This window comes from Brassica napus, chromosome A1, assembly GCF_020379485.1.
Source record: "Brassica napus cultivar Da-Ae chromosome A1, Da-Ae, whole genome shotgun sequence".
NCBI lineage: Eukaryota > Viridiplantae > Streptophyta > Magnoliopsida > Brassicales > Brassicaceae > Brassica > Brassica napus.
In genome coordinates this window covers 3,011,281-3,028,426 of record NC_063434.1, presented here as the reverse complement: position 1 = coordinate 3,028,426, position 17,146 = coordinate 3,011,281, and the positions used below count along the sequence as shown (strand labels likewise).

Sequence of the window (17,146 nt, the reverse complement as noted above, 5' to 3'; positions counted from 1 at the left end):
AATTCTCCAACCTTTTCAGGTGATTGATATATATAACATCTCTGATCATTTGTTTGTTACCATGTATTAGATGTTTCTATTAGTGGTGTCTGCTATCTTATTAAAGATATTAACCCAATGATCTCTGCAGATGGAGTCCCCAAAGAAGGACTAATATGTCATGATTTACTTGCCAAAATTGCCCTTATGATGTTAATTCAAAAGAAGGTATACCTACATATTGGAATCATATAATCTCTTAGAAAAAATCTGATTTATCTTCTAGGATCCATGCACAGTTTTGCTTCTTGAAGTTGAAGTATCTTGATCTGTGGATTAATATCAATGCGGATGTTAAAGGAATGTTTTCATTATCATTTTTATTACCAAAGGAACCAAAACAATTAGTTAGGGCTAGTCGCTTGGCTCACAAGTTTCAGTATATTCTGTGGTGGTATACTCTTGGCTATTTCTGCTTCATTTTAAGTCTTTACCGTAACTTAATACAGTCTCCACTTTTGGTTGTGGTCTCTATATCTTATGTATCTTGTGTGACGTAACATTAGTTTTGTTTGTGCTCAACTCTCGGTGTTTTGATTGACACAGGTGAAACTTATGAAAAACCATCCAACAATCCCCGTTTTTTCTGACGGCATTATCGATAGGTTCCCTGGACTAAGATTCAAAAGAGGAATATTTTCGAACGATGAATGTGACAGGATCCTGTTGCGTGCTGTTTCTAAGTAAGAACCTTGCAAAGAGGATCCTTACGATTAAATAAAAGAACATGTTTTTCTTGCCGCTTTCTCATACTTGACAAATGTAGGAACGGGGTTGGAAGATGGTCTGTCATTGTTACTGACATAGAGTTTGGGATCAACCAGCTCGTGCAAATAGAATTGAACCGCCCTTTCACAAGTTTCATTACTGCTAACGGAAACGTAAAAGAAACGCAAATCATAGTTACTGATCATATAAAAAGACGGTTTCTGATTCTGAAGGAAGCGATAATAAACGAGTTTGCTGAAGAGTACTACTATGTATGTGACTCTCACTAGTTTTGATCTTTTTGTTTCTCCCTTTAACATGTTGGCAACAGCATTATTAATCGTTATCGATCTTTGGTTGCAGGGACAAAAGCCTTCATCTCTGATACGTGCTCAACAAAATGGTCTACTGGATGAACCCAAGAATTTGTTTTCTGATAAGTTTCGACTATTAACTGAACGTGCTTTACATAAGTTTGCGAGGAAGAACATTTCCAGAAGCTTAAGGGGCTATGGAAAAAGAAGACGAAGAAGAAGAAGTAACAGAAGTCATTATGATGGACTGATTTGAGGAAACTCAAAACACCAAGAACCTATAACCAAAACATATGTGATTGGATTTGGAATTATTGTTGTTTCTGTTAATTATTGTTTGGGATTCGACTGGATTTTTTTTTATTATTCTCAATTAAGGTTGCGACTGATGAAGTTATTTTCTCTGAAAATACTATGCTAAACACCCACTTGAAAACACCTCCAAATTAACAGCATTAAGCATTAAGTACTACTGTTTCAAATTGTTCCCTTTAATCTACATTGTGTTAGGAAATAGCTGCTAATTATGTTATTTTCATATTTGAAATCTTATGACAGATGTTTCAGGTGTGTGAATGTGGGAGTATTCGACTTTTTTGTAATCAAAGTACATACATACTAATACTCTCAAATATTTTGTAATTTCTAGAAATGAGTGTATCACAACGGTTGAGCTTAAGCAATTTTTTGATGGTATTTGTTTTGGTTATGAAAAAGTTTTAAACGTCAGTTAACCAACAAATGATTTATTATATAAAAGTTAAACAACGGGTTAAAGGCAATTAAACATATTAAATTTCTTTCAATTGCCGATTTTTATTTCGGGGATAATTTTCAACTGATTGTCATAACAAGGATTTTTGGTTCACAAAAATTATAATAATCTTTCAGACACCAGTATTATAGAAACTCATTATCATTTGATTGGTTACTATGAGTATGTGGTACAATTAAATTTTTGATTTTCTTGAATTTAAACTATTTTAATAGTTTTCTTTAAATATGTTAATTTTTGCATTGATTCATGCCACTGTTCTACTTGTAATCAAACAGATTGTCTTCCTTTTGATTGATAACTTCTATTTTTGTATATGATATCAATAGATATTAAATGTGTTTTATTATGTGTTCTGGTGTACATTACTAGTACATAGAAGATTGATAAATTGGAGACAGGATAGAGAGAGAAAGCAATGAGCGAGGCGACAATAAAGGCGGACTAGGGTTTCGTCGTTACTGTCTCCGCCGACACGTCCACCGACGAGAATCTTCTTCTTCTTTCCTCCTCTTTCTTTCTGCCATGGCTACAGTGGTGCTTCCTCGGTTTTCAGCCTCGACGATTTCTGTTCCCGATTCAGATCCAGATCCGCTATTCACTTGGTTCTCAGATCTACTTTCTGTGGCTCCACCTCCAGAACCTCCAGACCCTCCTGACCCATCAGATTCGTTCCTTCCTCTATGTCGACCTTATATCTTTGAAGCTTCAGCCTCCTCTCGAAGATCTCGTTCTAGCTTTGACGATTCAGCTCTTGTGTCTTCTGGTGTTCAACTATCTACTGCTTTGTGCAGTTCTCTATCGTGTCCTATTCTCGGGGAGAACCCATGGTTACCTTTGGCTGGACCCTTCGCTCCTTGCATCAAGCGTTCACAAGGTTTGGGTTCCTCAGTCTATTGGAGTAAATCACTTATCTTGGAACCTTGCCTTTTGTTAGGTTTTAGTTATTTCAATAAGAGTCTCCTTTTACCTTGGAATGAGGATGTTGTGCTCTCTTTGAAGCTATTTTTACCTCAGTTTGAGGATGTTGTGCTCGTTTTGAAGCTCTTTTTACCTCAGTTTGAGGATATTGTAGGCTCTGTGAGTTTCATTATGAAACTCTATTTACCTCAGTATGAGGATATTACACTGTGGTGTACCAGTCTCTTACCTCAGTGTGAGGTTATTTGGACCTTTTCCTTTGTGGTTTTGGTTTCATTTATTTCAGGTTTACTCAGTCGGCAGTGGTCCTCTTCACAGCCTTCAGACTTCTTAAAGCAAGGCTTCGTCGGTTCTGAGTTTGTAGCTGTTTCGGGTGGTCTCTTTCCAAAACTTTCACCTGCCTTGAATGGTGTTGGTACAAGGGATAGTGTGTCGAAGATGGTTCTGTCAGATGCAGAAACTATGCCTTCAATTGCTTGCCTTTCAGCAATCTTTGATGCTGCTGACCTTCTAACCGTGATGCCCCTTGAGACTTTAATGTCTCTCCTTTGTGAAATTGTCTGGAACTGCCAAGATGCAAAGGTAGTTTTTCAAGCGTTGGTGGGTTCTGCACTCATGGTTGAAGCTTTGAAGCTACGCTCAGCTCTCCTCAAGGCTAAGGAATTAATCCTCCTTAGTTTTCATTTATTCTCAGACTCTCAAGTCTTCATATTTACCCTGCGCTTAGGGTCTGTTTTAAACGAGATCGCAGGTGTTCTCCATGACGTTAGAAGCCTTGCTACTCTCTTCAATCCTCTATCTTTTAGTTGCTTTCCTTGTTTTAATAATGTTCAGGCTGTTTCTCTGGCAAAGGCTAGTCTTGAAGGTATGAATATTAAAAATACTGTGGTTTAAGTTAATTGAATGAAAGAAATGGTTGACAAAAAAAAAAAGAAGATTGATAAATTGAAGCTTATACTCGCAGTAATTAATTTAGCAAATGACGACTCTAAACTAGTGGGTTTACTCAACTTGATCAATCATGATAGCTGAGGTTAATTAACTGTAGTTTATTCATTCTATTTTCTTTTCATGCATACTCACTACTGTTCATGGGTTAATTGTGCATAACGAAGCTATCATTGACTATGTATTAGTGTTGGCTCTTGTATTAGTGTTGGCTCTTGTAAAGATCAAAGGCAAATGGGTAGCCTTGGTGAAGCTAAGCCATGGAAAAACAAAACTTGCAAATGTATGTACATATATCTATCTAGGATGATAGTGAATGTCAGATTCTCTTATAGCACAAGTATTCTAGACGAAGATGGCGAAGATGTTAGTATAGACGAAGGTTTTTCCATACCTAAACCATCATATCTTCCCCAAAATATCACTTGCCCAGTCATTAAAAATCTGGGTGAGATTCTCATTTAGAGAAAAAGCGGTAGGTACAACAGTCACTTGTTTAGCCGGCTCCATTTGCACATCATTTCCTTGTCTGACCGATTGAAAACTCAAAACCGACGATTTGAAAGTACTCGAAAATTTAATTGGTTTGACCCGTCTACTTTTACTATTAGACTATTAGTAGTATTTCACATGTTTTTTTTGTTTTAATGTTAATTAATTACTTTTAGTGTTAATTAACATACCTCTTTCATTTGTTTATTTCTCTTTATGTAGTTCTTGCTATTGTATTTTCATTTTATATTTTTTTTCCTAAAGCACATTCTAAGTCCATTGTTTTAACGGTAGATATTCGTAGTTGCTAGTAAACAAATAAAACTAATTAATATTAAAATAGTAAATAATGCATTATTTGTTATTTAATATTGTAAAGTTTTAGTTCTTTATGATATAATGACCAAAATAAGTTACTATTGATATTAACATATTATTATATATAACACAAACTTAAAGAGATATATTTCAGTTTAAACTTAACTGTTGCATTTTAAAATTATAAAGTTTCCTAATAATTTTATTCAAAATTTCATGCGTAGAAAACAAATATTGCTTATTATTTTCATAGCTTATAATAAATTTTATTAACATTATATATATATATATATATATTTATAAATTTTTGCTTTCTTACTAAAATAATATTATTAAACAAATTTAATATGTGTTCCCGTCAAATAGATTTTCTGGCTCCGCTACTAAGGTCCACGAATATTGCAAAGTGTCTATGAATATTGCCAAGGTACATGAATATTGCCAACTGCCAAGTATTCTTTAAATGAATGTTCATAACGAGTTATAAAATAGATGATTTGTAGACTAATATAGATTCAAATCTGATTTTATTATAGTCTAATCAATGTTCATAACGTGTTCTTATCAAAGTTTGAAATATGCTTTCATGCCGACATTTTTTTTTGTAAAAATGCTTTCTAACTAAATTCAAAAAGACATATAAGGTATGGTTTAACAATCATAAAGTTTAAGAAAGTACGATGAGACATACTTCATATTCAACCAAGCATTATCTTATAAAAAAGAAACTTATAATACCTAAGTTTAGTGAAAACAAGAGAATGATGAAAACACTAGGTAGATGGCCTGTGGTTACCGGGGCTTCGACGACCTCGATTACTCTTTCTTCGTATTGTGTTTCATTCCATATCTTGAAATTTTTTGGTCTTATTGACCTTCTACCTCGTGACATATCGAAGTTTGCCGTAGCATCACTTATAATTCCATTTCCATCATCTTGCTCATAGTGATCAGTTTGATTGAAAAGGGGACTGCCATGTGCAGGAGAGTGCATGGAGACCGATGGATTGTCCCCTGAAACCAAATTGGTCTCGAAGACAATAACATGTGATGGAATTTCTTCCATAATATTAGTTTGAGTAGGAGCAGAAATTTCTTTCATGCCAATTTGGTTACATTATTACCAAGCAACTCTCCATGACGTATCATATTCGGTACGTCACGTTACCGTCCATTGGCACATCAATTTGGTTTTTGATTTGCTTTTAACTAATTATATATGAAAGCTGAAAGATTAATTTTGGATAACATATTGATAGCGAATAAAATGTTTCATATTTTTTTTTTGTAACTTAAAATATTTCATATTTTGAGAACAAACAAATCTTGTCAAAATAAATTTATAGTGGTGAAAATAGATATGAACAAAGTCTATGATAGAGTTGAGTGGGCATTTGTTCATGCATTATTGACAAAAATAAGGTTTACCCATCAGTATATTCGTTGGATGATGGAATGCTCCCATCATTTTATATAAAAAATGTTATCATTTGAAGCATATGTACATATTCAAATTTTATTTATTAGGAACGATTCTTTTCCTTTTTGGAAATTACTATCATATGTGCTATATTATCCTATTTTCTCATTTATTTGAAATTATAAAGTATAGAATAATTATTTAAAATGGAGAATCAAATTAGAACGTATTTTAAATTACTAGAAATTTCAAAATTAAGATGTCCCTTTAATTATCGACACAATGTTAGTTTCTATTGAGTATTGCAATGTAGTGAATAATAATCAACCTCTTGATATCCAACAAAAAAAATACATGTGCCATATGTCTTTACAAATGCGGAAACCTTATCCTCGTGACATGCAAATATCCTAAACTTTATACGTTTGAATTGGATGTATTTAGTGTTTCAAAAAAAAAAAAGAATTGGATGTATTTTACTCTCTACTTCGTTTTCTAAAAACAGTTAACATAGGTAACTCCCTCGTTACAATTGTTTTTTTTTTGTAAGTACAAACCATTTTTGATGCTTGCGATGTAAATCTGCAGACCAGTTATTTCTGGTCAACATGTCGGACATAAAATCTAAAAATAAAAGTACAGCTAATTTTATTTCCAAAGTATGTATTATATTCTAGTCCAAAATGTAATTCTTGTTTTTCAACCAGGTCGCAAGTATAAATGCTATATATATAGTTTGACCATACTAAACCATCAAATTTTATATAATAAATTATTATAAACAATTAATTTAATTTAATTTAAATTTATTATATTTATTTTTTATTTGACTAAAGGTTAGTAAAAGAATAGTCACCACTCATTCCTTAAGAAGATAAGATTAAGAAAAATCACCTCTCTCTCTCTCTATCTATCTATCAAAACAGGCGTTACTGTGATTAGTAAAGAACCATTTGGTTACGTCTTAACTCCTGCATTCTTTACGCTCCTTCGTCACCTTCGATTTTGTGTGGTTTCAGACATTTTTCTCCGCCAAAATAGTCTGAGAAATTAACGGAGGTCGATCCTCGGTCTTACTCATCGTCGCCCTTATCTTTTTACTCTATTGCACTGAACTCAAATATCAAGAACGTAAATTCGTGATTTTATCCTCGAGTTCTAATGATTAGACATGTAGGGATCTGCATGCGTTCACTTGCTTTTGATTTGGCTGTTTCGTTTTTCTCATAAAAGTTTTTTTTGGGTCTATAAGTTTTTTTTTTTGTAAACTCTCTAAGTTGAGTTTACAAATATATGATTTTGGGTTTTAGTCTTCTTACACCTAGCTTAAGAGTGCAATATAAGTTTCCTGGTTTTGAATCCTTGATCTCTGAATTTGGATTTCATCGACCAGATCTAGAGTAGATGATTTTGGAGACGATATATAAACTTTTCTGATAGGGTTTCAAGGACACCGACTTTTCCGTTGATCTTCATGCTTAATTAGGGTTTTTGAATTTTCATCAAAATCATTTTTTTGTCACACACGTTGATAAGACATGATCTTTAGCATCTGGTCGGGGTGTAGATAAGCTCCTATTTGGCCTTTGATATGAACGTATGCTTTACCGCATGTTGTTTTTTTCTTACACCTTTGGCTCTTTCTTTTGTTTGTATGATCAATCTCTAAGCTTGGTGACTGTTTACGCTTTTGTATTTTGAGTTTACTGACCGGAAACGTTGTTGTGTTGTTCTCTTGCAGATATATGACTAGCTTGGCTGGTAGTAGGCTACGTAAACGGCCAGACCGTAGACCATTGTACACCGTAGATGATTCCGATGACGACGATGACTTTGTTCAAAACAAGGATCAGGCGACTGAAATAGTTGAAGGAACTGTCGGAAGAGAAGCGGTTTGTCTCTGTCTAAATTGTGAAAAGATTTACAGTTTCTCTGAATGTTAGGGAAATAAAATGCATAGAAAAAACTTTGATGTGGAATATTTATTACCCATCGATAATATTTGTATAAATACATGTGTTGATTGCTTGTAGGTTACTCCTCTTACCGAGATGGAAAAGATTTTGGACTGCCAAATGCGTCCTACGACATCTAACGATCCAGATTCATCAGATAGTGCTGCACCAAAGCAAGTTGTTGTGAAACAATATCTTGTGAAGTGGAAGGGGTTATCGTACCTACACTGCTCTTGGTATCCTCCCCGCATGATTTTATGCTATGTTTGATCATGCAAAGTAGTGGTTTTGTCGTGTCTCTTGTCTGCTTATATCTGACAACAAGTGGCTTATCATCGATCTTTTCCTTTTTTTGTTTGGTTTGCTAATCACAGGGTGGCCGAGGAAGAGTTCCAGAAGGCTTACAAGTTTATTCGTCGGTTAAGATCCAAGGTGATCAAATTTCATTCTACAATGGAGTCAATGAGTAACAGTGGAGATGATTTTGTAGCCATTCATCCAGAGTGGACTACTGTTGACCGGATTATAGATTGCCGGTTAAGTGATGGGGGACTCTTTTCTTTTGTTTATTCGTAGAGATTCGTCAGAAGTATGTGTTTATTCTTGATTTTTGCTGTTGATGCAGGGGAGAAGGTGAGGACAAGGAGTATCTGGTGAAGTTCAAAGAACTTTCTTATGATGAATGTTATTGGGAATCTGAATCAGACATCTCAACCTTTCAAAACGAAATCCAAAGGTTCAAGGATATAAACTCTGGTCATCGCAGAGATAAATATGTTGACCATGAGAGAAATCATGAAGATTTCAAACAGTTTGATCATACTCCTGAATTTATTACAGGTACTCAGGCTACTTTAAACTAAATTGGTCGTCTTGTTTGGTATTGTATATGTTATGACATATCTTATCATCTGTTGTTGAAGGCTCATTGCATCCGTACCAGCTTGAAGGGCTTAACTTTTTGCGGTTTACATGGTCAAACCGAACTCATGTAATCCTCGCCGATGAGATGGGGCTAGGTATGTATTCAGTGGTACTACCCCTATATATTTTCATTTTTGTGAAGTTATAATAAGATTGAGATGTGTGGTGTTTCAGGTAAAACAATTCAAAGCATTGCCTTTTTAGCTTCTCTTTTTGAGGAAAACTTGGCTCCATATTTGGTAGTTGCTCCCCTTTCCACTCTGAGAAACTGGGAGAGAGAATTCGCCACCTGGGCACCACATATGAATGTGGTATGTATGCACTATGCAGTAACGCACTCATCATGTGTGTTATGCTTATTGCTAGTAGAATAACGTTCTTTTTTTTTTGTTACGGTTCAGGTTATGTACGGTGGTACTTCTCAAGCTCGTACTGTTGTTAGAGATCATGAGTTTTACTTTCCAAAAGGTCATAACAAGATGATTGGAATCAGTGGAGAAAGTAGGCAGGACAGGATTAAGTTTGATGTCATCCTCACGTCTTATGAGATGATCAACGTAGACACAGAAGTCCTAAAACCAATCAAGTGGAAGTGCATGGTATTTTTTTGTCTTATTATAATGGTAGCTTATACGTTTACAGTTTTTTCTTTAAACCTCATATATATATATATGTTGCTTATCAATCATTTTTATTGGTTAGATTGTTGATGAAGGCCATCGGTTGAAAAACAAAAACTCAAAGTTGTTCAATTCGCTGAAGCAGTATACGAGTGAGCATCGCATTCTTCTGACAGGAACACCACTTCAGGTTCGTTTGGTGATTTTGGTTATTTTCATCTCTCAATGAAAAAAAAATGTTCATGCATAAAAATAACTTATTAGGTATGATCTGTGAAAGAGTGAAGTTGGGTCCCTAATTAAAGCTGGATCTATAATTTAAACTTGGATCTTTTATTTATGATTTGATCATGTTGAAAAATGTCAAATGTATTCTTCAATGTTTTCTTTTATATATAGTTGTCTAAATACATCATTTAAAGGTTTGTCTACATCTGATCTAGGAAAGCTCTATGTTGCTAAGAATGAGTTCCTGCCCCCTTAATTGACTCTTCATTTGATTTACCTTCAATTAATAACCTGTTGCGCACAGCATATATTGTTTTATTGACTGTCTTGTGTAGTATGCTGTTGATTCTTTGGTATTACTATTGATTATTTGGTGTTTTTTTTTCAGAACAACTTGGATGAGCTTTTCGTGCTCATGCATTTTCTTGATGGGGAGAAGGTTAGCAATAGCACATATAAAACAAGCAAAATCTACTAAGTAGTTAATAACATGGCTAACTTTACATTTTTCTTTCGAATGCTTGCAGTTTGGAAGTTTGGAGGAGTTTCAGGAGCAGTACAAAGACATAGATCAAGAGGAGCAGATATCAAGGCTCCACAAAATGCTGTCTCCCCATCTGCTCAGAAGTATTAACCATAAACTTGATCTTATTAATTAAGTATGCGTGAAACTGAAATGTCCATGGTGTGAATCTTGCTTTGATTGCTGTTTTAGGGGTAAAGAAAGACGTGCTGAAGGACATGCCCTCTAAGAAGGAACTCATCTTGCGGGTTGATCTGAGCAGCAAGCAGAAAATAATTTACAAAGCTATTATGACCCGGAACTATAAAATATTAGCAAAAAGAGGTGCTAAGGTAAGTTTTGTGAATGTGGATTAAGACATACATGTGTTGTTTTGGTTTAAGAACCTTATAAACTGTGGCTGGTTAAACTGTTTCAGATATCGAATGTGCTCATGGAATTGCGGAAAGCTTGCTTACATCCCTACATGGTGGAAGGTGTTGAGTCCCAGATTAAAGATGAAAATGAAGCTTTAAAGTAACATCTCATCACAATATTCTGATGGATTCCTTTGTAGTATGCTGTAGAGTTTTTGTGCTGACTCTTGTTTAATTTTTTCTTAAAATTTTATTAAAAGAGAGCTCCTGGAATCCTCTGGAAAATTGCAACTTCTAGACCAAATGATGGTCAAGCTTAAAGAGCAAGGACACAGAGTTCTGATTTACTCACAATTTCAGCACATGTTGGACCTACTTGAAGACTACTGTGCTTACAAGGTATCTCTGCGCTTGCTATAAAATATGTGTGTCAGTATTTTTCTTTTTATGTTTTGCTTATATGAACTCAAAGATAATAATTTGTATGTTCTTTACTGGTTCTTTCAGAAGTGGTTCTATGAAAGGATTGATGGAAAGGTTAATGGAGCTGAGAGGCAAGCACGGATTGATCGCTTTAATGCCAAAAATTCGAACCGGTTCTGTTTTCTGCTTTCTACAAGAGCTGGCGGTGTAGGGATAAACCTTGCAACTGCTGATACTGTCTTCATTTATGACAGGTTTGATTTCTCCAACGTCTCTTAGATCACTGTTAAGTTTTTTAAGAGGTAAATAACCGTTTAGAGCCTGAGGTTCTGGATAAACTACGTGAATATGCTTTTGTGGGTAACAAGAGAATAGAGTTTTTTCGTTGGATCTTCTGAGTTAAGTCAGAAGAAATATATTGCAGTTATTGAAATGTTTTTCACTGCTTCTGTAGTGATTGGAACCCTTATGCGGATCTTCAGGCTATGGCTAGAGCTCATCGAATTGGCCAGACTGAGAAGGTTAGCTTTGCATGGTCTCAACTTTCTGTTTATTCTCTTCTTTGGTATGTCACTGATTAGGCCTTTTGTCTTTAGGTAATGATTTACAGGCTCATAAGCCGGGGTACTATTGAAGAAAAAATTGTGCAAATCTGTAAAAGAAAAATGCTTCTAGAGCATCTTGTTGTGGGGAAATTAAAAGCACCAAACCTTAGCCAGGTAAGTATTTTTTCTATAAAATTAGAATAAAAAAAGGTGGTGATTCTTATTGCTACAAGGTTTATTGACTGTTCTATCTGCGTGACTTCAACTATAGGAAGAGTTAGATGACATCATCAGGTATGGTTCCAAGGAGCTTTTTGCTGAAGAGAATGATGAAGCAGGAAAGTTTGGAAAAATTCATTATGATGATGCTGCTATCGAAAAGTAAACCGCTCTTCTTTTTCGTTTTTCACTTTCCTAGTGATTCTTTTTAAAGTAACCATTGTTATTTCCATAATTAGAGATTAATCTCCACATACCTCTTCTTCTTTAGGTTGCTAGACCGTGATCATATAGATGCTGAGGAGGACTCAGTGGATGATGAAAATGAAAATGGGTTTTTTAAAGCTTTCAAGGTTTTCTTTGCCTCTCCTCTTTGATACATTTACTTAGTAAGATTATTGATTACCCCTTAAGCGCTCTTTCTTGTTATTCCCTGAACATCAGGTAGCAAACTTTGAGTTCATAGATGATAATGAGGCTGCTGCCTCAGAGGAGGCACAGGATATAGAAAGCAAGTCTTCATCAGAAAACTATTGGGAATATTTGTTAAAAGACAAATATGAAGTGCAGCAAGCTGAGGAGGTCAATGCTCTTGGAAAGAGGAAGAGAAACTGTAAGCAGGTATATTCTTCTTGATCCAACCTGTTCAATTATAAGGCTTGTCGCATCAGGTGACGGTGATGTGTCATTATATATTTTAGCAAAGGTTTTCTTATTTCTCTTCTTGTTAATTTTACTAGAAGCTTGGTGAAGATGAGCTTGCTTACCTAGAAGCGAGCTCTGATAATGAAGAAGATGAACAAACTGAAGCTGAAGATGAGCTTGCTTATCTAGAAGTGAGCTCTGATGATTGTGTAGCATCTGGACAGGGAAACCAGATAGCTTATTGGCCTTGGACTCCAGGTACTATTAATATTTTTGATATAATTATGATTCTTCTTGTTAATTTTACAAGAAGATGAACTTGCTTGTTTTGAAGCGAGCTCTGCTTATGAAGAAGCCAAACCAATGGATGGTGAAGCAGCTAGACAAGGAAACCAAATGGCTAAAAGGCCTTACCATAGGACTCGCGGTACTATAATCTTTTTTTATATAATTATGTTTCCAAATAAATGTTTCAAATATTCCAAGTTGAGTAACTTTTTTTTCTTGTTGCTGTAAGATACTTTGGAACCAATACCTTTGATAGAAGGAGAAGGGAGATTTCTCAAGGTGTTAGGTTTTAACGAGCTGCAAAGGAAGAAATTTTTAACGACTTTGGAGAGGTATATATATATATATATATCTTCTGTCTGTTAAGGTCTCTCAGTGTCTGCACACATGTGCGATGGTTTTCACATTTTTCATCTGATGAATAATTTTCAGGTACGGAGTTGGCAACTATGACTGGAAGGAGTTTGTTGATCCTTTAAAGCCGAGGACCTATGATGAAATAAGAAGGTACAGACTTAAACCATTGATGCTCTTCTCTTCACAATAGCTTGTCACTTATTCTTTGCCAAAGATAGATAGATATATTTTCATTAACGACTTGTCTAATATGTTTTTTATCAGTTATGGATTACGTTTCTTGAAGCACATCGTCGAAGACAAAGATGTTAACTCTCCAACCTTTTCAGGTGATTGATAACTTCTCTGATCATTTGTTTGTTGCCATGTATTAGAAATTTCTATTGCTTTTTCTGCTATACTAGTAATGGTATTAACGCAATGATTTCTGTAGATGGAGTCCCCAAAGAAGGACTGAAATGTAAGGATGTACTCGCCAGAATTGCTTCTGTGATGTTAGTACAAAAGAAGGTAAGCCTACATACTGGAATCCTATAATCTCTTAGAATATTTGAGTTATCTTCTAGAACCAATGCACAGTATTGCTTCTTGAAGTTGAAGTCTCTGTATCTGTATCTGTGGATTGCTATATCAATGTGGATGTTGAAAGAATGCTTTCATTATCGTTTTTAGTGCCAAGAGAACCAAAACAATTAGTTAGGGCAAGTCGCGTGGCTCACAAGTTTCAGTATATTCTGTGGTATATATATATTTTTTAAACACTTTTTTAAAAACACATATTCTGTAGTATACTACTTGGTTATTTCTGCTTCATTATAAGTCATTAAAATGACTTAATACAGTCTCCACTTTTGGTTGTGGTGTTCTATATCTTAAGCATATTGTGCGATAATATTAGTTAAGGTTCACTACTGTGTTGTTTGTGCTCAACTCTGAGTTTTTTGATTGGCACAGGTGAAACATATGGAAGCCAATCCAACAAACCCTGTTTTCTCTGACCGCATTTTACATAGGTTCCCTGGACTAAGATTAAGAAGAGCAAAATTTGCGAACGAGGAATGTGACAGGATCCTGTTGTCTGCTGTTTCCAAGTAAAAAACCTTGCAAAGAGGATGGATGATCCTTACCATTTAAAAAACATGTTTCTCGTGCTGCATTCTCATATGTTTTTCTCTCTCTTTAGGAACGGGGTTGGAAAATGGAGAGCCCTTGTTAATGACATAGAGTTTGGGATCTACGAGCTCGTCCGAAAAGAATTGAACATCCCTCCCACAAGTTTTATTAATGCTAATGGAATCGTAAAAGATCCGGATATAATAATTACTGATCATATGAGAAGACGGTTTCTGATTCTTGAGGAGGCGATAATAAATGAGTTTGCAGAAGACTACTACTTTGTATGTGACTCTCTCACTAGTTTTGATCTTTACATGTGTGTTGCTGCAGAAGCATTGTAATAATCTCTATCGATCTTTTGGTTGCAGGGACCAAAGCCTTCATCTCTGAACCGTGCTCTAAAAAATGGTCTACTGAATCAGCCCATCGATTTTTTTTCTGCTAAGTTTCGACTATTAACCGAACGTGCCTTACATGAGTTTGCCAGCAAGAACATAAGCAGGAACCTAAGTGCCATTAGAACATATGTTAATGTGAATATGGAAGACGAACGAGTAACTGAAGTCATTGTGCTGGACGACTGATTTGAGGAAAATGAAAACACCAAGAACCTTGAACCAAAACATATGTGATTGGATTTGGAATTATTGTTGTTTCTATTTATTATTGTTTGGGATTAGATTGGATTTTTAGTTATCTCAAAAGGATTATGATTTATCGAATCTAGTGAACCAAAATATACTTGGTCTCTAGTGATTCCCATAGCTGAAGGATGATTATGATTTTTAGTTATCTCAAAAGGATTATGATTTATCAAATCTAGTGAACCAAAATATACTATGTCATGATAATTGTAGGATGAATTTTGATTTCTGTAACTTATAATAAACCTTCGAGCATCAATTAGCATTGTAAAAACTCCAAAATACTTGAATGGTTACTATGTGGTACGACTAAATTCTTGATTTTATTTTATTTTGACTATTTTTAAAAGTTCTTTTTAAATATAGTGTTTTGCATTTTCAGCTTGAGTACATTCTTGTCAGTGTTCAACTTGTAATTAAGAAGATTTATATTTCTTTTGATTTGCAACTTCAATTATGTATATGATATCAATAGATATTAAACGTACTATGTGTTGTAGTGTACATTGCTAGTACACAGATAAATGATAAAAAAAAGTTATAACATATCAGTCTTAAAAAATAAAAAACCAAAAATGACAAAACATTGACTTTTCAAAGAACACCATATATTATCGATAAATATGCATGTGTATCATAAAAGAAAATGGCTTGTCTTCCCATAAAAAATTATATAGCAATGTGGATTTGTTACTATATAATACTTCTTAAGAGAAATAAATTGTTTTCTTAAAGAAACATATCCAAGTTTTTTTAAAACATCAACATGCAATGCAATGCATTGGAAAATAAAAGACAACTTCCTAATATAAATTATTAACGCTAATAGTGGCCAGATCATTACCGCCAAATCATTACCTCTAATAATACAAATTATTACCACTAATATCTCTTTGTTATCAATCTAACAATCACTTGAATTCGATGATCACAGTGATTTAGTACCAAATGAGGAGGAGCATAATCGGATTAATATTTGATCTCGTTCCTTATCATTCGGAGGATGTTTAATTGGAAGGACGAATTCGCTGATGCGATCGCTGCGTTGGAGGTGGTTATATCTCGTGATTGAGGGGTTAGCAACAAAAATTAACATTGGGAACAAGAGGGTTCTTGAGGAAATACAACGAGGAATACAAGTTTTGCGAAGAGTGCGGATGGGAAGAAGAGTGGCGTACGTGCGGTGGTGAAGTCCGACGGAGCTCGGAACATTCTCCGGAGGAAAGTTGGGATACTGCTATGATCTTTCAAAAGAAAACATACAAGAATCATCCCACTTTCGATAAAAAAAACAAGAATCATCCCACTAATCACAAAAATGACTATCGATCATCATCCCACTAATCAAAATAATAATCATCCCATTAATCACAAAAACAAATAATCATCCTAGTAATCACAAAAATCATCATCACAGTAATCATAACCCTCTTTTATCCAATAATACTATAAAATCAATCACCAAAACACATAATCTTCAGAATCATAGTTAACTATCAGTCCAATCACAAATCGATCAAGTTATCATAACTAATACTAATGGTAACACTCCATCATTTTAATCTTAATCCAATAATGGTGTCGATCAATCTTGAAACAGTGAAGAACTCTCGATCATCTCATCAATCAATCAAAGATTAAAAATCATAAAATAATATTGATCAACGATGTATCTAGACACTTAATATTCGTTTCTGGGTAAAGAAGGCAGGAGGTATCACAACGTAGCCTCCTGGCGCATGTATCTCAGCCAGTAGATTGAGATTCTCCTTTGTGTCTTGCATACGGCCACGTCGGCCAGTAACATCATAGTATCTCTTTGAAATTAAGATTCTGGCATCGATCGATACAAAAAAACATATCGACGTTTTTTTTTAAAACATCAACATGCAATGCGATGCATTGAAAAATAAAAGACAAATTCTAATGCAAATTAGTAGTCAAATCATTACCGCCAAATCATTCCGCTAATAAAACAAATTATTACCGCTAATATCTCTTCGTCATCAATCTAACAGTCACTCGAATTCGATGATCACAATGATTTAATACCCGATGAAGAGGATCATAATCGGATTGGTACTCGATCTCGTTTCTTATGATTCAAAGGATGTTTAATCGAAATGACGAATTCACTGATGTGATCGCTGCGTTGGAGGTGGTGTGATATCTCATGATTGAGGGATTGACAACAAAAATTAACATGGAGAACAAGATGGTTCTTGAGAAAATACAACAAGAAATACGAGTTTTGTGAAGAGTGCGGATGAGAAGAGTCATGGAGATTTTCATGTTTGTCGTCGATGTTAAGGTATGGAGTTTTCTGGTATGAAATCGAACTGAACTAAACCAAAATTGAACTGAATCG

At 34.7% G+C, this 17,146-nt stretch overlaps 1 protein-coding gene across 1 annotated transcript; it reads left to right on the top strand.

Moving 5' to 3' along the window:
- The first annotated feature begins 6,471 nt into the window (after positions 1-6,471).
- On the top strand, positions 6,472-16,839 carry LOC125609242 (CHD3-type chromatin-remodeling factor PICKLE-like). The gene is made up of 29 exons (XM_048780425.1): positions 6,472-6,994; positions 7,677-7,827; positions 7,969-8,126; positions 8,265-8,426; positions 8,516-8,730; positions 8,814-8,909; positions 8,989-9,125; positions 9,216-9,413; positions 9,517-9,624; positions 10,051-10,101; positions 10,190-10,289; positions 10,378-10,517; positions 10,604-10,701; positions 10,802-10,940; positions 11,049-11,218; positions 11,419-11,485; positions 11,561-11,683; positions 11,781-11,890; positions 12,000-12,081; positions 12,173-12,349; positions 12,469-12,631; positions 12,708-12,800; positions 12,891-12,993; positions 13,094-13,168; positions 13,283-13,347; positions 13,452-13,528; positions 13,973-14,109; positions 14,202-14,415; positions 14,503-16,839. Exons 2-29 carry the CDS (start codon positions 7,681-7,683, stop codon positions 14,716-14,718), a joined length of 3,621 nt encoding a protein of 1,206 aa, XP_048636382.1. The 5' UTR covers positions 6,472-6,994; positions 7,677-7,680; the 3' UTR covers positions 14,719-16,839.
- Positions 16,840-17,146: the final 307 nt, after the last annotated feature.